This window comes from Eumetopias jubatus, unplaced genomic scaffold (assembly GCF_037043125.1).
Source record: "Eumetopias jubatus isolate StellerSeaLion01/CBP00866 unplaced genomic scaffold, mEumJub1_p1.0 scaffold_8, whole genome shotgun sequence".
In the NCBI taxonomy this organism is placed as follows: domain Eukaryota; kingdom Metazoa; phylum Chordata; class Mammalia; order Carnivora; family Otariidae; genus Eumetopias; species Eumetopias jubatus.
The window spans coordinates 134,883,308-134,905,102 of record NW_028274814.1 but is presented as its reverse complement, the minus strand read 5'-3'; the positions used below and the strand labels follow the sequence as shown (position 1 = coordinate 134,905,102).

The following is a 21,795-nucleotide window of genomic DNA, read 5'->3' as shown; positions in this document are numbered from 1 at the left end:
GGTGGAGGTCTGACCAACTCCAACCCCCACCCCTTCTCCAGGCCCTGTTTTGAGCTCTGGACCACAGGCACAGCTTTTGGGGGGGCTCCCAGTCTGGTGCAGGAGACTAACAGTCATGGCCTAGTGTAAGGGACAGTGGGCAGTGAGGTCAGGGAAGTCTTCAAGAGTTAGGGGCGCAAGGGACGTCTGGGTGGCTTAGTTAAGCGTCCGACTCTTGATTTCGGCTCAGGTCATGATCTCAGGATTCTGAGATCAAGCCCCGCGTTGGGCTCTGCGCTCAGCAGGGAGTGTGCTTGAGATTCCCTCTCCTGCGTTCTCTAGCCCTCCCCGACCTCCTGTGCATGTGCTCCTTCTCAAATAGATTTTAAAATAAAAGGGATGTAAGAGCTGAGTCTGGAGATTGAAGTAGAATTTCTCACAGGTGATAATTTAACAGATGGAGAAACTGAGGCTCAGGGCTGCGTTAGGGACCTGCCCAAGGTTCTCTGGCCTGGCTCTTCCTTCCGGGCTACCTGGTGCTGGCCCCTGTGGCCTCCTAGGTTATGAAGGCGCAAGCTTCAGTTCAGACTGAGAAGTGCACTACGATCTCATTTAACCTTGCAGCAGGCTAGCACTGCCTGGCTCCTCGGACCCACACGCTGCAGAGGGTCCCATTGGTCTCAGGGGTATAGGCCCTGGCCCCTACTCAGTCCTTCAGACCAGCTCAGAGTTCAAAACTCCTGACCAGCTACAGGTGCAGGGAAGGGCCTGAGGCTCAGCCTCTAACTCGGCTGCTTACTGAGAGAGCTGTGTAGCTTTTGGAACTTCCCTGGACTCAAAACACTCCCAAGAACTACAGCCAACCCTGGGATTACACAGGCTTCAGGTCTCTGAGGGCCATGCCTTGGGGTCTGCAAGATGAGAGATGCCTTGGCCTAGACGGCACGTTACCCCCAGGTAGGAAAGGCCTGCTCAGCACCAGGCTGTTCTCACTAAAGGGAGTCCAGCCATGGGCTTGGGGCTAAACCAGCAATAATTCCATTCTGAAGCCCCCAGGAAGCACGGCCAAAGGCACTCCCAAACAACACTTCCTGATCCCAGGAACCTAGAAACGACTCAGGCCAGTATCAGGAAAGTGGGTAAAATGCAAAGCTATACAGTGTAACATCACACAACCATGAAAGTGCATCAACTCCGGCTACATGCATAGTGTGGATGAATCAGGAAGGATGCTGAGTGAGAAAAATCTCAGTACCATACCATGGGGCCAAAAGCAACTGTGTTTAGGCGTACGCGTATGTGTGGTAAAGCCAGCGTTCAAGATAGGAGTTAGTCTGGGGGAGGCGGGCGACAGGATGGGGTGGAAGGACAGACCACAGCCATCCACCAAACATTCAAAGTGAGCCAGATCCATCCATCTAAGAGCCATATTAAAAAAAAAAAAGCCATATTTTTATTTAAAAAAAAAGGTTAAAATACAAGAGCATTGTTTGACATCACACAAGCACAGGCATAAGGAAATTTGCTACTGTCAAAAAGAAAAACACCCTAAGAATTGGCAAGGTGATAAAATACAAGAAGACTGTAACATATGTTGCCTGAGGATTAGTGTTGAGAATAGTACGTCCAATTGAAAATGGGCAAAGAATATGAACAGGCAGTTCACAGAGGATGCAACTTGAGAAGCAAAAATATGTTCCCCTTTACTGGAAATCAAGAAAGTGCAAAATAAAGCCACCGAGACGCCATTTTGGATCAGACTGGCAGATGTCATTGAGAGGTCATGACCCCAGGAAAGAGCTGAATCTCTTACATTGCACATGTTGGAGAGATGTCAGACTAATAAAACCACCTCAGAGAGCAATCTGGCAGGTACTCAGGTGAAGATACGTGTAGCCTGTGACCCCAAATTCCATTTCTAAGGGTCTACCCTAGAGAAACCGTTGTACACGTGCACAAGGTAACAAGTTACAAGGGCAGTTTCATGAAAGAGTCCAGAAAATTAATAACCTCAATGTCCATCGGGAAAAAAACGGTTAATTACAGCATGTGCAGAATGCAGTGAGATAATATGCCGCAGTTACAGGGCGCCTGGCTGGCTCAGTCCCAAGGGCACGTGACTCTTGATCTCAGGGCTGTGAGTTCGAGCCCCAGGTTGGGTGTGGCGATTACTTAAATAAAAGCTTATAAAGGTTTTATTCATTCATTTGAGAGGCGGGAGAGAGAGAACAGGAGCAGGGGAGAGGGAGAAGCAGACTCCCTGCTGAGCAGGGAGCCTGATGTGGGGCTCGATCCCAGGACCCCGGGATCATGACCCGAGCCGAAGGCAGACACTTAACTGACTGAGCCACCCAGGCACCCCTAAAAAAATTTTTTTTTTTAAATGCAGCCATTAAAGTGAATACAGGAGATGCAGGAGCTGTCTTCATTCATGTGAATAAACCTTGAAAATGTTGAGTGAAAAAAACAAGTTTGCAAAGCAGTACGTACTGTTGATAGTTTAAAATGGTTAATGCCATATATTATAATGAAGTTACACTACCTTGGGAAAGTGGTTGCCTCTGGGGGGAGACAGAGGGAAGAGAATGAGACGAGGTGGAGAAAAGGGGGCTTCCAACTGCCTGCACTCCCACTTCTGGTGTGTGTGCACCCAAAAGAAGGGAATGGGGGGAGCCCAGCAAATACCTGTATGTCCATGTGCACAGCAGCTTTACAAGAGCCAAGAGGTGCAAGCGGCCTAGTGTCCATTAACAGTTGACAGATAAAATGTGATCAATATACATATTTGGGGTGGCGCAGTCAGTTGAGCGTCCGACTCTTGGTTTCAGCTCAGATCTGATCTCAGGGTCATGAGATCGAGCCCCGTGTTGGGCTCCACACTCAGCAGGGAGTCTGCTTGAGTTTCTCTCTCTCCCTCTTCCTCTGCCCAACCCCCTGCTTTCTCTCTCTCTCACTAAAATAAATATAAATAAATCTTTAAAAATACACACACACACAGTGGAGAACTGTTCATTCATAAAAAGGAATGAACTTCGGACACATGCTTACAGCATGGATGAACCTTGAAGCAGTGTGCTCAGTGAAAGAAGCCAGACATGAAGGACAAGTAATACGTGATTGCACTGATGGGAGGTAGCTCGAAGAGAGGTTACTAGGGGCTGGGTGAAGACAGGAGAGTTACTGTCTCTTTGGGTGTAAAATTTTTCTGTTTCGGATGACAACAAGGTTCTGGAAATGGATTGTGGTAATGGTTTGCACAGCATTGTGAATGCACTTAATGCCGCAAAATTGTACACTTACAGGGTTAAAATTGTAAATCTTATGTAATGTACATTTTACCACAATTTAAAAAATCCTAAATGTAAAAGCCAAAACTACTGATCTTTTAGGAGATCGTGTGTCGGTGAATATCATAAAGACCTTCCTTAGTTTGCCATTATAGGGTATTGACACAATGGATACTGTGTAGCAGTGAGAACAGGATTTTGTTTATCAAAAGGTCTCATGGGGGGCGTCTGCGTGGCACAGTTGGTTAAGCGTCTGACTCTTGGTGTCTGCTCAGGTCATGATCTCGGGGTCCTGAGATCAAGCCCCGCATTGGGCTCTGCGCTCGGTATGGAGTTAGCTTGAGATTCTCTCTCCCTCTCCCTCTACCCCTCCTGCTCACGCTCTCATTCACCTAAAATAAGTCTTAAAAAAAAAAGGGGGCATCATAGGGGCGCCTGGCTGGCTCAGTTGGTAGAGCATGCCACTCTTGATCTTGGGGTCATGAGTTTGAGCCCCACATTGGGTGTAGCGATTACTTAAAAATAAAATCATCTCATTAGAAAAATGAACAAAAATGTTCGAATGGGGACTTCACAAAAAGCATATGAAAAGATGCTTACTTTTTTTTAAAAGATTTTATTTATTGTTATTATAATGACAAAAGAATGGCAAAACAGATGATACCAAGCCTTGGTGAGAATGGAGCAATGGAGCTCCTACACTGCTGGGGAAAGTGTAAATTGGTACAAACACTCGGACAAACTGTTTGGCAATATCCATTGAAGCTGAAAATAAGCACATTCTATGGCCAGCAGTTCCACCCATCTGTCTATCTGACAGAGATGGGTCGTGCTATGTTCTCCAAAAGACGTGCAAACAGGGATGCCTGGGTGGCTCAGTTGGTTAAGCATCTGCCTTCGTCTCAGGTCATGATCCCAGGGTCCTGGAATCAAGCCCCACATCAGGTCCCCTGCTCAGTGGAGAGCCTGCTTCTCCCTCTGCCCCCCCCCACCCCCGCTTGTGCGCCCTCACTCCCTCTCGCTCTCTCTCAAATAAATAAAATCTTCAAAAAGAAAACAAAAATCGTGCAAATGTCGTAAGCAGCCCTCTTCATAATAGCCCCCGCCTGGAAACAACCCAAATGTCCATCAAGAGTGGAATGGATTAATTGCACCATGTGGTACCAAGAAAGCGGAGGTGAGAATGGTCCACCCAAGCAGGCAGGAATATTTTAGCATCAGCGGTGTTTAGAATCACCAGCACGTGATGACAATATAAAGCAAACCAACTGAGTCCCCTTGCATTTAAATTCCCTACCGACCGCACACCCCTTTGTTGCCTGCATCTGGGGCAGATGGCCCTCCGGTCTCCAACCCCCCCATGCCACTGCTGTGGGATATTTTTGGAATGGAGTGCTGAAATGCTATATAAAAATTAAATTTTAAAAATATGCATCACAGATGAAGCTCACAAACATAATGTTGAATGGAAAAAAACCAAGGACTGCACACTCTGTGATGCCACTGACATGAAGTTGGCTGGGTGAAATAAAGCACAAGCCTGTGGTCCGGCACTATTTCTGGTTTAAAAAAAAAAAGATCCACGCAAACTGAATAACAACACATGCAAATCCACCAGCAACATGGATCTGAACAATCACAGGATGTATAAAAGTTTGCTACAGTTTACACGAACTGTTGCATTAAAAAAATTTTTTTTGTTTAGGTAGGCTCCATGCCCAGCGTGGAGCCCAAGGCAGGGTTTGAACTCACGACCCTGAGATCAAGACCTGAGCTAAGAGTCAGAGGTGTAACTGACTGACCCACCCAGGTGCCCCTGTTGCATTTTTTACTAAATGCACATGTGCCCAGGAATATAAGTATTTGGATGTTGTTTTGCAATATTATTTGTAATAAAATGGAAGAAAAAAAAGTTAGAGGCAACCAAAATCTCCAAGATTAATGGATAAGTAGAGTTGCCACCTGTACACAATGGAATATTACACAGCCGTTAAAATGAACATGACTAAGAAGAATTAGCCAGGATCACTCGATAATTTGATGTTGAGTGGAAAAAAAAAAAAAAATTGCAGGGGTGCCTGGGTGGCTCAGTCGTTAAGCATCTGCCTTCGGCTCGGGTCATTGTCCCAGGGTCCTGGGATTGAGCTCTGCATTGGGCTCCCTGCTCAGCGGGAAGCTTGCTTCTCTCCCTCTCCCACTCCCCCTGCCTGTGTTCCCTCTCTCGTTGTGTCTCTCTCTGTCAAATAAATAAATAAAATCTTTAAAAAAATAAAAATAAAAATCGGGACGCCTGGGTGGCTCAGTCGGTTAGGCGTCTGCCTTCGGCTTGGGTTGTGATCCCAGGGTCCTGGGATCGAGTCCCGCATCGCATCGGGCTCCCTGCTTAGCAGTGAGCGTGCTTCCCCCTCTCCCTCTGCCTGCAGCTCCCCCGGCTTGTGCTTGCTCTCTCTCTGACCAATAAAGCCTTAAAAAAAAAAAAAAAGAAAAAAATTGCAGAATAGCATCTGTACGGTGTTAAACAATGTACGTAAATGTGTAATAAACAGGACAGAGTGAACCATTCTCTAGCACCTACTATGTTCCAGGTGACTTCCTGGGCCCCCACAGCAACCCCGTGAGCTAGTTACTAATACTGCCCGACAGCCCACAGCTGGGAGGGAGCCCGGGTCTGGGACCCACAGGCTGGCCCCGAGACGCCCCTCCCTGCCAGCCGCCGGGGACCCAGCTGTCCGGGCTGGGCTCTCAGACCTGGCCTGCGATCCTGAGCCCTGAGCTGGCGCCGGGCAGGAGGCCCTGTAACTCCAGCCACTCTCCCGCCCCTGCCTGCCCCTCCTTCACCTCAGCCTCGGGCTGGGCTGCCCACAATGCCTCCCATTCAGCCCTGTCCCTGCTGCCAGGCCTGCGGGCCCGACAGGGGGGCTCCCGCTGCATCCAGGCTGGACTGGCAGTACGAGGCGAGGCAGCATGGAGGGGTGAGTCTTTGGGCCCTGGGAGGGTACCAGGGGGCGTCTACAGAAGCTGAGGGGCTGCAGGCAAGCCCCTGGCCCTCTCTGGGCCTCTGACGGGTTGGGGGACAGGGGCTCTGGGATCTGTTGGGGGACAGATTCTCCAAGGCTGTCCCCGAAGTGGTTTCGGAGGAAGGTGGTGAATGGCAGGGTGGATGCTCCAGCGAGCCGCTGTGGGCGCGTCCTCAACCTCAGTAGGCCTCGACCTGGACGCTTGTCCCTGAGGGTTTTGTCCCCACGGGCCCCCCTTCCCCGGCCCACCCTGAGCCTCGGAAGGATGCCAGCAGCCCCAGCCTTCAAGGGGATGGGACCTCAAGGAGACTGAACAATAGAGGGCGAAGAGCAGTGAGGAGGCTGAGGATGGGGGCCCGGCCTGGGGCCCAGGGCCCGGCACGGGCTGCCCGGAGGCCGAGATGTGGGCTGGGAACAGCAGCAAGAGCCGGGGGACTTGGGAGTCACGGGCGGCGAGGAGGAAGCTCTGTCGTGTGTGTTTCTGCTCTGGGAGCCAAGGGTGACCCTGGAGAGTCGGAGCACATTCCAGGTGGGATCAGGAGTCAGGCAGTGGGGAGATGCTGGAGGGCTTTAAGGTGGCAGTGTCAGAAGCCCGTCTGTATCTTGGAATATCTTGGAAGTTTGCCTTCGGTTGGTGGTGGTGAGCAGAGTGTGGGGGAGCCACAGGCAGCGGTTGTGGTTGTGAGGTGAAGGCTGATACGGATACGCTGGGGGAAGACGGATGGGGAAGGGGATGGAGCTACCCAAAGCAGAGCCCGGGCCCATCCCCTCAGCACCCCCGGCCCAGTCCGGGCTGGCGGGGTGGCATCAGATGGACGACAGGCCTAAGCCTCCTGCTCACCTGCCAGTGTGGCTCTGACCAGCCAGTAAGGCTCCTCAAGCCCCTCGGACCCTGTAACACCTGGTCCCCTGAACCTGGCCTTACACACTTGGGCCCGGCCTGGGTGCCCCTCTGGCTGCAGGCCGTCTTCCTACAGCGGGTGCCACTATGCTCCCTGCCACCATGTCTGGGGACGGGCTGCTTCTGTCTCTGCCACCCTCACGCTGGGAGGTCCAGGCCTCCCCCTGGACCCGGGAGCCTCACCACAGCCTGGGCACACCCTCTGAGCCCTCAGGTCATCCTTGCCTCCAGCAAGGCCTCCCTGAGCCGAGGGGCAGGCAGTGGAGGAGACTTGCCAAGTCGCCTTTCTGAGCCTCAGTTTCCCCCAGCGTTAAACAAGGCTAACAATAGAAGCTTTGCTGCATGGAGTGTCGTGAGGCTCAGAGCAATGACGCCTTCCCTGGGGCCAAAGGAGGAAGACGTCTCAGGGGCTCCGGAAACAGGAGCTGGGCTCGGTGAGGGGACAGCATGGGACCCTTGCCCCTGTGAACAACGGACCCTTTCTCCCTCTCCCAGGCCCCGGAGAGTCTCCTTGGTGCTGCTGCTCCTTCTGCTGCTGCCACTGGGCCCAGCTTGGCATACAGCTGCCCAACGCTGCCCACAGACGTGCGTTTGCGACAGTCCCAGGCGGCACGTGGCCTGTCGGCACCAGAACCTCACTGAGGTGCCAGACGCCATCTCTGAGGTCAGCAGGGTGAGGGGGGCAGGGAGGACAGCAGGAGGAGCCTGTGTTGGCACCAGGGGATCTGCCACTGCCTGGCTGGGAGACCTTGGCATGTCACCTTTCCTCGCTCAGCCTCAGTCTTCACATCTGTAAAATGGGAATAACCACCACCACTAGGGAGACAATCTATTTCAAATTCTATGTGACTGGAACAAGTAGGTGACCTGTAAGATAAATATTGAATTGGGACGCCTGGGCGGCTCAGTTGGTGAAGCGTCTGCCTTCGGCTCAGGTCGTGATCCCAGAGTCCTGGGATCGAGCCCCACATCGGGCTCCCTGCTCGGCACAGAGCCTGCTTCTTCCTCTGCCCCTCCCCCTGCTTGTGCTCTCTCTCTCTCTGATAAATAAAAAAATCTTAAAAATATATGGAATTAATTACAAACCCTGTGGGAGAGAACTAGAGAGAGCAGGGGACGTACCGGAATAAGATATGGTCTCTGCTCTGTGGAGTCAAGAGCTAGGAGGGAAGAGGGAAAGTAAACAGGCAGCGACAGTTCCCAGGTGGCTAGGGAGGAAGGCTTCCTGGAGGAGGTGTCGGGGAGCAGGATGAAGAGAATGAGGAAAAGGTGAGGGGGAGAAGAGTGTCCAGCTGAGGGAACAGCGCGTGCAAAGGCTGTAGTCCTCAAGCTGCTCAGCCTCCCCCTGCCTCTCCCCGCTCAGCTGACTCAGCGGCTGGACCTCCGAGGCAACATGCTGAAGGTGATCCCCCCAGCTGCCTTCCAGGACCTGCCTTATCTGACACATCTGGACCTGCGGCACTGCCAGGTGGAGCTGGTGGCCGAGGGCGCCTTCCGCGGCCTGGGCCGCCTGCTCCTCCTCAACCTGGCCTCCAACCGCCTGAGCTCGCTGCCCCAGGAGGCCCTGGATGGGCTGGGCTCGCTGCAGCGGCTGGAGCTGGAGGGGAACATGCTGGAGGAGCTGCGGCCGGGCACGTTCGGGGCGCTGGGCGCGCTGGCCACACTGAACCTGGCCCACAACGCCCTGGTCTACCTGCCCGCCATGGCCTTCCAGGGGCTGGCGCGCGCGCGCTGGCTGCAGCTGGCCCACAACGCGCTCAGCGTGCTGGCGCCCGAGGCCCTGGCCGGCCTGCCTGCCCTGCGCCGGCTCAGCCTGCACCACAACGAGCTGCAGGCCCTGCCGGGGCCGACCCTGTCCCAGGCCCGCGTCCTGGCCCGCCTCGAGCTGGGCCACAACCCCTTCACCTACGTGGGCGAGGAGGACGGGCTGGCGCTGCCCGGCCTCCGGGAGCTGCTGCTGGACCACGGCGCCCTGCAGGCGCTGGACGCCAGGGCCTTCGCGCGCTGCCCGCGCCTGCACACCCTGGACCTCCGTGGGAACCAGCTGGCCGCCCTGCCCCCGCTGCAGGGCCCCGGGCGGCTGCGCCGGCTGCGGCTGCAGGGCAACCCTCTGTGGTGCGGCTGTGAGGCCCGGCCGTTGCTCGAGTGGCTGGCGCGCGCGCGGGTGCGCTCGGACGGCACGTGCGGGGGCCCGCGGCGCCTTGGAGGGGAGGCCCTGGGCGCCCTGAGGCCCGCCGACCTGCGCTGCCCCGGAGACGGGGGGGCGGCGGCGGAGGAAGAGTGGCGGGCGGCCGCGCGGCCCCGCGTCCCCCCGCCTGCCGCCCCCGACGAGGCTGACGGGGCCGCCCGGCCCTGCCCGCGGGCCTGCGTGTGCGCCTCCGAGTCCCGGCACAGCGGCTGCGAGGGCCGGGGCCTGCGGGCCGTGCCCCGCGGCTTCCCCGGCGACACCCAGCTCCTGGACCTGAGGCGGAACCACTTCCCCGCGGTGCCGCGAGCCGCCTTCCCGGGCCTGGGCCAGCTGGTGTCGCTGCACCTGCAGCACTGCGGCCTCACCGAGCTGGAGGCGGGCGCCCTGGCCGGGCTGGGCAGCCTGATCTACCTCTACCTCTCGGACAACCAGCTCGCCGGCCTCCGCGCCGCTGCCCTGGAGGGGGCCCCCCGCCTCGGCTACCTGTACCTGGAGCGCAACCGCTTCCGGCAAGTGCCCGGGGCCGCCCTGCGCGCCCTGCCCAGCCTCTTTTCCCTGCACCTGCAGAACAACGCCGTGGACCGCCTGCAACCTGGGGACCTGACAGGCCTGCCAGCCTTGCGCTGGCTCTACCTGAGCGGCAACCGCATCACCCAAGTGTCCCCTGGGGCAATAGGCCCAGCCCCGGAGCTGGAGAAGCTGCACCTGGACAGGAACCAGCTGCAAGGGGTGCCCACCGGGGCCTTGGAGGGGCTGCCCGCCCTCCTGGAGCTGCAGCTCTCGGGGAACCCGCTCCAAGCCCTGCCAGACGGGGCCTTCCGGCCCGTGGGCCGCTCACTGCAGCACCTCTTCCTGAACAGCAGTGGCCTGGAGCAGGTGCGCGGGGCAGAGAGTAGGGGTGGGGGAGGCGGCATGAGGCCCCATGCAGCATGCACTCACTCCGGCAGACACTGCTGCCCCCACAGCCAGGCCTGAGGCTGGTCCGGGTGCCCCTGGGATAGGCCAGACCCTATGCCTGCCCCCAGGGGACAGACCAGGTGGACTCCGGTGCCACACAGAGAGGCCAGCCAGGGAGGGTGCTGCCGGAGCATGGAGGAAGGAGGAGGTGGGTCCATGGGGTTCTTGTGCACTTTGAGGGCAGGGCTGGAGCCACCAAGGGGATCTACCATTATCGGGGCGTGTTCGGGCATAGCAGAAAGAACCATGAGCTGGGCGTCCGGGGGACATGCAAAGGGCAGGTGCTTTGGGATCAGACCAACCAGGGTCCGCACTGCCCTTTCTGCCAGGGCCACCTTGTGATCTCCACTTCCCTTCTGCTGGGGGAGCATGGGGCTACCTCCCAGGCCTAGGGGTGAGACGGGCCTGGCAGGAGCTCACACCAAGGCTTGGAATGTCCTCGCAGATTTCTCCCAGGGCCTTTTCGGGCCTGGGGCCCTGGCTGCAGAGCCTGCACCTGCAGAAGAACCAGCTGCAGGCCATGCCTGCCCTGCCTCATCTCAGCCAGCTGGAGCTCATCGACCTCAGCGGCAATCCCTTCCACTGTGATTGTCAGCTGCTCCCGCTGCACAGGTGGGCGCCTTCACCGGCCTCCCCCCCGCCCCCGCCCCAGCTGGGGACCCACCAGCTGCTCTCAGTCAAGCCCCACCCTCTCCCCAGGGCACCGTGGCTGCGCTCGCTGAGCATCTTCGGAGGGGAGGGTCCTGCCAGAGCCAGCTGCCGTTCCTGAGGGAGCCAGAAGGGCCTGGGGCTTGGGGTGAACTTCTCTGGGCCTGGATTCCCTCACCCATCACGTGGGAATGCAATCCTCCCAGCCTAGTGGGGCGGGACCTAATAAATATTTGTGGGCACTTCATTAATTTCATAAGAAAGCACCAGGAACCCTGGAGTCCAGCAGAGCTGGGCTCCAATCCTGCTGTGCGACTAACTCGGGGCCCCACGCCTTCTCTGTGCCATTCCCTCATCTGTAAAGGGGACGGAAGGAATCATGTCCACCTCGTGGGGGTTCTTCGTGAGGATGACACTGTCAGCTCGCATATATAGATTGATTTGAACAGTGTCTGGAGCACCCTGAGCTCTCTGTCTCTATTTATTACTATTACTGTCCCCTTTTTACAGAGAAGGGATCTGAGGATTGAAGTGACTCATTCTGAGTCTCCTGATTGGTGAGGGGCTGAGCCAGGATTCCCCTCCAGAGCCCGCCCTCGCCCACCAGGCTCCACGGCCCCCCAGTTCCCGAGGACCTCCTCGCGTCCCTCAGGAAGGCTCAGCACAGCGGGGTCCCTGAACTCTCTCCTCTCCTCAGGTGGCTCATGGGGCTGAACCTGCGAGTGGGGGCCGTCTGTGCCGCCCCTCCCGGCGCCCATGGCCAGAGGGTGAAGGCTGCAACTGCTCTCTTTGAAACCTGCCCCGGCTGGGCTGCCAGGAAGGCCAAGCGGATGCCCGCCCCCAGGTCCAGTGCCAGGAGAGCCCGCATGAAGGGATGACGGTGGACAGCAGACAAGGTTGGCCTGAGGCAGGTTGGGGGGAGGCCTCGGTGGGTGGGTCAGGTTCCAGAGAGCCCAGGGGAGCAGGAATCTGGCGTCTCTCGGTTCTAATTCATGTGGTTCCAGATCTGGGCAATGACTCGTTGCTTCCCTGCCCTAATACCTGTCCCTGCTCCTCGCCTCCTCCACCCCTGGCTGGGCCCAGGTGGGTGTATGGGGAAATGACCACATCCTGTGGGACAGCGGTCTTTCCGAGGAGCCACAGGATACCTGGACCCAACGTGTTCCTAAAAGCAATGCCGCTGTTACCGTATTTGCTGGGTCATTGTTGACTCACCCCCTCCTGGCCTCGAAGGCCTGGCTCACCCCTGGGACAGAAAGAGCAGAGGCCCAGGCGCTGTTGCGGCCGCCTCCCGGGGCTCGTCAGCCGCACGCTGGCCCCTGCTCTGCGGTGTCCCATCACCCGCCTGGCATTTACGTTCACGTCCTTGAGCCCTCGGCTGTAGTGAAACTGTGCAGCACGCACTGAAGGGCGAGCAGGATACGGGGGGCCTTGCATGCGGGAACCCCTGCTGTGTGCTGAGGGCACACGGAGGTGAGGCCAGTCCTGAGAGGGAAAATGAGAACAGAAAAGTGGGTCCTGGTAAGACAAGGACGGGGCTCAGCCTGCCCCTGGACCGGCATTCGCAGGACTTGGGTGCCCGGGGACCATGAGATGGTGTAGAAGCGCCCAGGGGCTGCCGTGAAAAAGGACCACAAACCGGGTGGCTTAGGACGACACACATTTTTGTCTCACTGTCCTCAGAAGCCGGAGAGCAAGGTGTCCACAGGGCTGTGCCCCCTCTGAAGGCTGCAGGGGAGAGCGAGCCTTCTGAGCCCCTTCCAGCTTCTGGTGGCCCCAGATGTGCCTTGGCTTGTGGCCGCACAACTCCTCTGCTTGACTTCACATGGCATGTCCCCCCGTCCCATCTTCCTGCTTCCAAATTCCCTCTCTCTAGAAGGACAGGGGTCATATTGCATTAGGGCCCACCCTGATGACCGTGTTCTAACTTGATTACCTCTGTGAAGACCCTTTTTCCGAGTAAGGTCTCATTCTGAGGTATGTCTTCTTTGCCGGCGGGGGGCGGGGGGGTGTGCCCAATTCACTTCCTAAGTGTTCCTTGTCCGGTAGGCTGGGAGGAAGGAACCCCTAGAAAGACCCCAAGCTGAAAGTGAGCAATTGTGTCTTAGAGGTCAGATCTGGAACTAGCAGTAATGACAACGGCATTAATGGCCGCGGACACGTCCTGCCAGGTGGCGCTGATGAAGAGCGTCGTGTTCTCTCCCGGCGGCAGCCCTGGAAGCTCACGTGGATGCTGAGCGCAGCGCTGACGGGGCCGGCTGCAGGTCAGGGCTTTGGATGAAAGGGAAGACCCCGCACCCTGACTCCCGTGGTATGCTGGCCGCAGCAGGAATTGGTACATCTCAGACCATTCCATCCACCCACCCTTTTGGACATGGAGATCATCCACCGAATGCTAGCCCTGGAGTTATGGGCTTTTCATTTTTGCTGAAAGTGGCAGTTTCCTCCCAGGAATACGAAAGAATTGATAGGGGCCCTAGGTGCCTGGCTGGCTCAGTTGGTAGAGTATGTGACTTTTTTTTTTTTTTTTGAGCATGACACTTGATCTCAACTCCACGTTGGGCATGGAGCCTACTTAAAAAAAAAAAAAAAAAAAGGACCCTGACCTCGAGGATCACATAAGGCCCCAAGTCCCGTTCTGGGCGTGCCCACCTTGCTCACGGCCACGGCAGGAGCACGCATGCATTGCAATTTTGAGGCCCAACCTCTAGCGTGCTGTCTGGCACGTAGAAGATTCTTCAGAAAGGACACTGAATGAATGAAGAGTACCTCCTGGTGGTAATATGGCAGACCACCCTGGGTTTGATCCTGCTGCTGTCATTTAACAGTTGTGAATTTAAGCAAACAAGTTACTAAACTCTGATAAGATGAAGTCAACCTGTACCTCAGGGTTCCTGTGAAGCTGAACTGTGTCTAGACTGGGGAACAGTAAAGGAAAGGTGTGTGCATTTGCACTTGGTCTCATCTGCACCAGGGAGCCACTGCCGGTCATGGAGCGGCGGGCACAGGGAATGGAAACGGTTCTTCAGGAGGTCTCATAACCAGCAGCAACCCCCACCCCCGGCTGGACTCCAAGCTCTCCGGTTCGCTCCAAGGGCAAGTGAGGTACAAAGTTGGTCCTGTGCCTGGAGTGAAAACCTCCCAGAAGCCCACACTTCCATCTGTGATGAATCAAGTAGACCTTTCGGCCCCAGCAACACAAGTCACATATTTTCAGGTCACACACTCATGGGGCTTAGTACCAGGCTGCTGCGGCAGACCAGGCCCGGGCTCGGCCCCTGGGGAGCTCAGGGTCTTGCAGGAGAGGAATGGCAGAGACGCAAATACGGGTAACCCACAGTGTGGTTGCTATGGAGATGGGGCGCTCAAATGAGGCCATTTATTCATTGTGCTCATGTGTGAACCCAGCCTTCACAGGAGGTGACAGATGAGAATACACTCAGCTCTAAGAAACAGAAATCTGACGAAGGACTTCAGGAAGTCCGGGGCGGCCAGTCGAGGGCGGGAATGGCAGCTGGCCTGTCCTCCGACCCTGCCATCCTCATCAGGGCACAGGCAGGCTGCAGTTCGCTCAGGAGGAAGGAACTGAAGGTTACAATGCCATCCAAGCCCAGTTTTCCCAGAAGCTCCAGTCAGAACGGGATCCCCGAACTGCAAGGGGTCTGGGGACGAGGCACTAGCTTCAGCTGGGAGCAGGAGCCTGCAAGAGCTCCATGGGTACACTGTGAGCCCAAATGCGTACCCCAGGCCATCTTTCTCCCCTGGGGGCTGAGGTTATTGACCTGTCACTGTCCAGGGCTGGGGTGCGTGTGTGACAGCAGGGGAAGGCATGGCCTGTCCTTGATCTTCACTATGTTCCAAATCTAGTCACTTTTTGGGGGAGTTCAGGCTGCACCAACTGACCGCTTTCTGGGCCTGGTTTCTACACCATGTGGGGCTTTCTAGTGCCTTTAGTAAAGGAGTGAGGATCAAGTTCTCTCTGGGAAAAAAGTGACTGGAAATCAGCTCCCCTTGGGCTGGTCACCCCATCAGCCCGGGTCGCGAGCAAACGCGTGGCCGGCACCCCGCCCAGCAAGCACGGGCAGTGGCAGCCTGACACACCAGCTCAGAGAGTGTAGCTGGACGCTCGCGGCAGCACAGCCGTGCCACGTGGGGGACGACACGGGGCCCACCTGGCGGTGCGTCTCCACCCAGAGACAAGAAATAAGGGCAGCCTGCCTCCACCTCACGTTCCGGGAGAAGTTACTGAAGAGACGGAAAGAGGAGACGGTTTCCAAGGAGACTAACTGGGAAAAATAAAAGCTACTGAAATTTGGGCAGACACTAGGGGAGCTTCTAGAATGTAATTTCAGAGAGGAGGATGGACAGGAAAGGAGAGAGAGCCAGGAAGCATGTCCCGCTACCCTCTTCTCCCTTCCTCAGGGCTGACCGCGCCCCTGCCCCGTGACCCCCAGGCAGGGCTGCACCTGGCCCTGGTTAACAGGGGGAAGGGGGTGGAAGGACACGCCCCAGCCAAGCGCAAAGCTGGCAGTGGTCCCCCGGCCAGCGGGGGCCTCCTCATCGCCCTGGCCTTGCCTTCCAGTCCTGCCACCTCTGCATCCCCTCGGCCACCAAGCCTCCCCACCTGGTGCAAGCCCCCTAGCCAGGGGCAGGCCCCACCTCTGTTCCACTGTTCCTTTTAGGAAATAGGGGTCAGTCCTCTTGCCAACAGAGAAACCAGGTTAAGGCCACCTCACAAGTCACCAGAACCTGCCTCCTGGTCACTGCTGCGTAGCTGCCTGCCAGAGGTGGGCGCGCGCATGGGGTTCCCTGGCCTCCCTAGGGTGCTGGGAGGAGCGGAGCGCCAAGCCCAGAGGTGAGAGGCTGCTCCACGTGGCTGCTTTCAGGCACCCACCACACCACTCACCACCAACCTGCGGCTGGCTCCCCCTCCAGAGCCGCTCCAGGCCTCTGTTACAGGACTTGCTCGGCCACACCCATACACGCCTCACGGACTCGTCTTCCAGTATGACTGGGGCAGCCCCCGACCCCATGGCAGTTGAGGGGTTTGTGGGTGTGGAGGGAAGTTACTGTGAGGAAGAGCTTTGGGAACTGTAGCTGCAGAAGGAGTCGCTCACAGACAAATCTGGAGGCTTCGGGCAGCCCCGGTCACGCAGGCCTGGCCAGAGGAGGGCAGAGGTCCTTCGGTGCCCGCCCTCACAGCACCTGGCAGAACTTAGGCAAAAAGGCTCGGTCTCCAAACTAAAGCAGGGGTAAGGGTGGTAGCAACAGAGGAGCCCCGGGCTGGCCGTGGGGAAGGCTTAGTCATCTGTCTCCTCTTTGATGTTCTCGAGGGGAACAGGCAGCTCTGGACTCGGGGCTTTGTCCGGCGTGGCCATGTCTAGATGTTCTTCCTTCACGCGCACGGCAATGACTAAAGAGGAAGGGGGGGCGGTTGGAGAACAGAGTGAGTGTGCGTGAAACTCTGGGAAGGGCGGGGCCTCTGGCTCCCTACAAATGGGGGCCCTCGGGATGTGGCGGGGAGGTGGGAATGGCACCTTCCTCCCCATGGGGCAGGCGGCAAGATGGAGAGGGCCCGGCTGGAGATGTGTGGCTCCGTTCAGAGGTGGGGGTGGGTGTTTTGGAAGCTCTCCAGGCCCAATGGTCCGAGAAGGACTGCTTGGTGCCCAGAAAAGTCCCTTCACACTGGACTCTCCTCTTCTGTGCCCAGGTGGGGGAGAAGGGCTGCCTCTGAGCACTGGAGCAGGCCGGCCCTGGCTTGACCCTGCCCGGGAGGCTCTTACTCTCTTCAGGAACAGGATCCGGTGAGATCTTCTCTGCGGCCTGCAGGTCATCCTCCAGCAGGGGCTTCTTGGACCCCTGTCTGAGGGGCCGGGTCTTGGTCGGTGGTATTCTTTTCCCTTTGAATAAAAACAGAATGAAACCCAGCACAGAAGGGGCGCCTGGGTGGCTCAGTCATTAAGCGTCTGCCTTCAGCTCAGGTCATGGTCCCAGGGTCCTGGGATCGAGCCCCGCATCGGGCTCCCTGCTCAGCGGGAAGCCTGCTTCTCCCTCTCCCACTCCCCCTGCTTGTGTTCCCTCTCTCGCTGTGTCTCTCTCTGTCAAATAAATAAATAAAATCTTTAAAAAAAAAAAAAAAGAAAAGAAAAAAGAAACTCAGCACAGGGCTGTATCCATGGGAGGCTCGACGGCAGGGGGCCATCCAGCGGTGAGCAGAGGCAGTGTACTGGAGGGGCAGGTGCCAATGTGGGGGAACAGAGTGTGAACTCTGACGCTGCCCCTCGGGCGCAGAGAGCTTGGCTCCCCTGGGTGTGCTTGCTGAGCTTCCTTCCTTTCCTCACCTGTGAAGTGCCGTTCCCAGCCCCAGCACTGTGGATGGCACAGGGCCTGCCCACATGATCAACTCAAACCTGATCCTGCCCAGGGACCGCATCTGCCTCCTCCTTGTCCTGTTTCTGGACAAGCTCTTCTCTGTGTGGTGCCACCTCATGGAGCCCATCTTGCTGCCACAGGCCGGCAGCTCTGAAGGATGGCTTTACCTCCCCCTCTCCCCGCCCCACTCCACCTGCCGTCCCCGCAAGCTGAGCCCGCACAGGGCTCAGGACCCGTTGAAGACTGGGGCCCCGCCTAAGGAAATGACACCGAAGCTCCCACCCCTGAGGGTCCCAAGAGAAGAACGACAGGCTTGAGGAGAAACTGCCAGCCCCCATACATCTTACTGTCAAACAGCAGTTGTGCACTGCCGGGGGGCCGATGGGGCCGTGCTGACTTCTGACCACAGGACAGCAGGGATGGGGACCCCTCCCCCTTTTCTCTCTTATAAATGGCATCTCTTGCCTGTTTTCCTTGGGATCCTGACCACTGCCAGAGACGGAAGGCTCCCTCTTTGTGCTCGGGTCCCTTGAGACAAAGGCTGACAGGCCCGCTGGGGCCGAAGGGCAAAGGAGAGCAGATGGGGGGACCGTGAAGAGTGCTACCTGCGCGGTGACCCCCCCCCTGCTCCCAGAGACACAGGCCCAGCTGCTCCAAGTCCCACGTCAGCCTGGCTGCTTGAGAGCATCACTTACTTTTCTTCCCAAACTGTTTCTTTTTCTTCTTTGTGGCCTCTTTGGCCTTCAGAGGTGTGGTTGGCTCTGTTGTCGAAAGACAAGGGCAAAAGGTAACAGGAGAGTTTGAAGAGGACACGGTTCAGGCGCACCCCGAGAGCCCCTCCACACCTCACCAGCTTCCCTTACACACAGGACACCCCAAGAAGGAAAGCCAAAGCTGGGCAATGAGAATGGGGGAGGGACGGGGAGCGGCTGTCCCTTCTTCCCACCCTTGTCACCTGGGCTGCTCTGAGGGGCCTGGGCGGTTTACCTGGTGCACAAGGGCACGAGCATACGACAGGGTGGGCAAGGTCAAGGAAGGCGCTCTGCAGGCCGGAGGGAGAGGGAGACAGGTCAGGAGTGGGAGGTGGGGGCACGAGGGCCGCTCTCTCATTAGAAGTGGTCCAGGAGACTTCTGGGTCTCATGCCAAAGAATGAGGCAGGTATGGGGCAGGGGAGTGGTTGGCAGGAAGGAAAAAGAAAAGGAAAGTCAAGAGTCCCCTGGGGCCGCGGGAGCCCAGACCTGCGGCCACCGGTGGCTGGAGCTGGTAGCCAGTGAGCTCACACCAGCCGACGGGGTAGATGTCGGGGGACTCACAGTCCACCCACTGGTCATACTCGCTGTCCCAGCCATCGAAGTGGATACTGAGGAGCCTGTGCACCACCCGCTTCACCGTGGCCACACAGATGAGCCGGGGTTCCATCAGGTCCACGGCCTCCAGCTTCATGCCCACCTTGAAGCCATGGTTGGGGCAGTCCTGGGGAGTGGGGAGACGCAGTGACCAAGGCAGCCAGCTCCCTGCCCCGGTGGGGCTGAACTGGGGAGAGCGAGTGGGCTGGGAGTGCCTGTGGGGGAGTGCCCCCTGGCAGTGGTCCCACTGCTCTCTGTTCCCAGCACCAGCCCCTCCGGGAAAGGGAGCAGGCTGGACTGTTTGGCAGAATGCCTATGGCAGGGTTTGGGACTTATCCCCTAAAGCAGCTGGTCTCCACCGTCCAGACTCAAGGAGGGAGAAGGGGGTTGGAATTAACACCGCTGACGGCGGGCAGGGCCACCCCAGGCCCCGTGCTTCCTCGCTCTCCTCACCATGTTTTTTTTGTTTTTTTTTTTTAAGATCTTATTTATTTATTTGAGAGAGAGAAAGCACATGACGGAGGGGGGGAGGATCAGAGGGAGAAGCAGACTCCCTGCCGAGCAGGGAGCCTGATGCGGGACTCGATCCCGGGACTCCAGGATCATGACCTGAGCCGAAGGCGGTCGCTTAACCAACTGAGCCACCCAGGCTCCCTCTCCTCACCATGTTGAAGAGTCTCGACGGAGCTACTTTTGACTTGGTCTTCTCCAAGTAGGTGTCCCAGCTGAAAGTGTGTGCCTCGTAGCCTGGTGGAGCAGAAAACATAGATTTGGAGGGAAAGGAAGGAAGGCAGGAGGGAGTCTAGGAGAGGAGCACGGGCCAAATGGGCACCCACAGCTGGGTCAGGCCCCAGCCCGAGTCTCCCCAGCAGCCTTCTTCCCTCCTCCCCAGGCTGGTACCTGCTCTAGGACCCTGGTCCTGTCGTACAGGTTGTTCACTGCCTAAAGGAACAAGTGGGAGCTCTGCTCACCCAGATACCCATTAGCCATGGAGCTAAGTCAGCCCAGTGTAAGGGCTGGTGGTGTTGGCTTGGGTGGCTCTGATAGCTCTCCAATCCACTCTAAGACTCCAAGGCCCAGGGTCCGGCTTGGGCAGGAATCTGGGCCTGTGGGCACACACTGCCATTTCTGACTATGAGGACTGTCTTACCTTTTGGGGGTGTGAGCTCAATGTCATTCTTTTGGCAGAAGGTGGCTGGGAAGATGGCGTGGGAGGAGGCATGGTAACAGAACCAGTCTGAGCCGTCTGTGGAGGGCCCCCCATCCACACAGATCATCAGGTAGCCGTCTAGGAGAACCTAGTGGTGGGGGGGAGGGGCGGGGGCAGGCAGACACCATGGTATCATGAACTGCACCCCCATCCCAGGGTAAGGTGGCTATGGTGGGGACACGAGGCAGATGGATCCAACCGGAGTTAGATCTCAGCCTTCCCTGAGCTTCTGCTTCCGAGCACTCAGCACCGCTGGGTGTCTCATACTTCATGAGCCTCATACTCATGAGGCTCTTTACTTTCCTCACTAGACAGCAAATGCTGTTCCCGCGGGGACTACGTCTGTCTTTTCCAGTGTTTTTGGTGGTGAGCACACAGGCCCAGCCTGGAGAAGACTGGCTGGATGCACAAATCAGCATGTCCCCAGGGGGGCCAAGGTGGAGTGCTCAGGCCACAGCAATAATGGAGGTGGCGTGCAGAGAAGTCAGCACAGCCATGGCTCCTGGCCAGGCCGCCACTCGAAGGAGAGGACGTGTGGCGGTGGGAAGGCCCCCAGGGAGGCTGACAGGGCGGGGCCTACACCCGACACAGGACCAGGCTCAGGCCAGGTGTTCAATAAGCACCTCTCCAACACGCCTGGGACCTGACACGAAAGTCGATTCTGGGCAAGAAGCAGGTAAGACCCCTACTCTCAGAGGTGCGGCACTCCCAGAGCAGCCAGAGTGGGGAAGAGGGGACGGATGTGAAGGGCTCTGTGCCACCTCACCAGCTCCCGAAAGCCACCCTAGAAGCTACAGGGCCAGGCCCAGGCTCACCTTGCAGATGGTTGCCACACAGATGTTGCCCAGATTCAGGGGATCAATGGCTTCCAGTTTCATCCCCTCCTCAAACCAACCACCTTCCGTGTAGACAGCTCGAACCTTAAAGGAATGGGGCAGTGGGGAAACTGGGTGGCCCAGGAGGAGGGTGGGGGGAGCTGGCCTCATCTGCCACAGGCCTGGGAAGGAAACAGGGAGGGAAAGGAACACCCCGGGGTCGTGAGGCCTGGAATGGGCCTGTGGCCAAGATGAGAAGTGCCCGAGGGCTGTGCCTCACCTTCTTGAACAGGTAAGGAACAGCATCACAGTAGATTTTCCGGAAGGTCGGATGGTGGGCCATGTCACTGCGCCTCTCTTTTGGGGAGATGGCAGAGGGAGCAAGGGAGAGAAGGGAGTTGCAGGCTGCTCACAGGGCCAGCTCCCTCCCCTCCCCAGAAATGTGGGGGCTGCCCTGCATGTGCTCTAATCTGTATCTTGGCACCCCGTGCCCCCCACCTAGACCAGAAGACAGAACACGTCCGGAGCTCTCTGTGGGAACTACTGAACCCGTAAGATCCAGACGCTTCCCACATCACGTAACCTCCAGGTTCCAATCGGTTTAAAACCCTTACAAACTGAGTGACTGTGGTCAAATCATGCAACCACTCTGGACCTTGGTACCACCATGCACATGCTGGAGGTGGTCACCCCCACCACACGGTGGTGTTGTGGGGTGCAGAGCCGCTCCCGCCCCGGCCCCGACAGCAGACCTGACAGCTTGATGCCGTGGCCGACTCGCCGTGACCAGCCCACTGGGTGGATCAGGGGGCTCCACATGTGGCACCAGAAGTCGTCATCACTGTCGCCGTCCTCATAGAGGAGCCGAAGGCGACCTCCGATTACTGTGTCCACCACGGCCATGCGGGTCCGGGACACCTGGGCCTTGTCCACCACCTCTAGCCGCATGCCTTGTCGGAAGGGGTACTTCATGCTCTCCACCATCTGCAACATCAGAGCACAGGCCTGCTGTGGTCCTGGGGCTCCCCCACCCTCCTTGTGTCATCTCTTACTGCACCCAGCCCTGGGTCAGGA

At 57.5% G+C, this 21,795-nt stretch overlaps 2 protein-coding genes across 3 annotated transcripts in view; one reads left to right on the top strand and one right to left on the bottom strand.

Annotated features, from left to right (window-relative positions):
- Window positions 1–6,230: 6,230 nt before the first annotated feature.
- Window positions 6,231–16,942, top strand: CHADL (chondroadherin like). The gene is made up of 6 exons (XM_088025388.1): window positions 6,231–6,238; window positions 7,680–7,848; window positions 8,548–10,248; window positions 10,775–10,941; window positions 11,675–11,873; window positions 16,688–16,942. The coding sequence occupies exons 1-5, from the start codon at window positions 6,231–6,233 to the stop codon at window positions 11,853–11,855; spliced, it is 2,226 nt and encodes a 741-aa protein (XP_087881514.1). The 3' UTR covers window positions 11,856–11,873; window positions 16,688–16,942.
- Window positions 14,323–21,795, bottom strand: part of L3MBTL2 (L3MBTL histone methyl-lysine binding protein 2) — a 21,686-nt gene continuing 14,213 nt past the window's right edge. For both annotated transcript variants that reach the window (XM_028115476.2, XM_028115477.1), the window contains 9 exons: window positions 21,474–21,705; window positions 21,002–21,078; window positions 20,722–20,826; window positions 19,847–19,994; window positions 19,361–19,443; window positions 18,589–18,823; window positions 18,045–18,110; window positions 16,761–16,877; window positions 14,323–16,390 (listed from right to left, as the gene is read on the bottom strand). In XM_028115476.2, coding sequence (XP_027971277.1) covers window positions 16,278–16,390; window positions 16,761–16,877; window positions 18,045–18,110; window positions 18,589–18,823; window positions 19,361–19,443; window positions 19,847–19,994; window positions 20,722–20,826; window positions 21,002–21,078; window positions 21,474–21,705 — 1,176 coding nt within the window. In that variant the 3' untranslated portion in view covers window positions 14,323–16,277. The remainder of the gene's footprint in view (window positions 16,391–16,760; window positions 16,878–18,044; window positions 18,111–18,588; window positions 18,824–19,360; window positions 19,444–19,846; window positions 19,995–20,721; window positions 20,827–21,001; window positions 21,079–21,473; window positions 21,706–21,795) is intronic.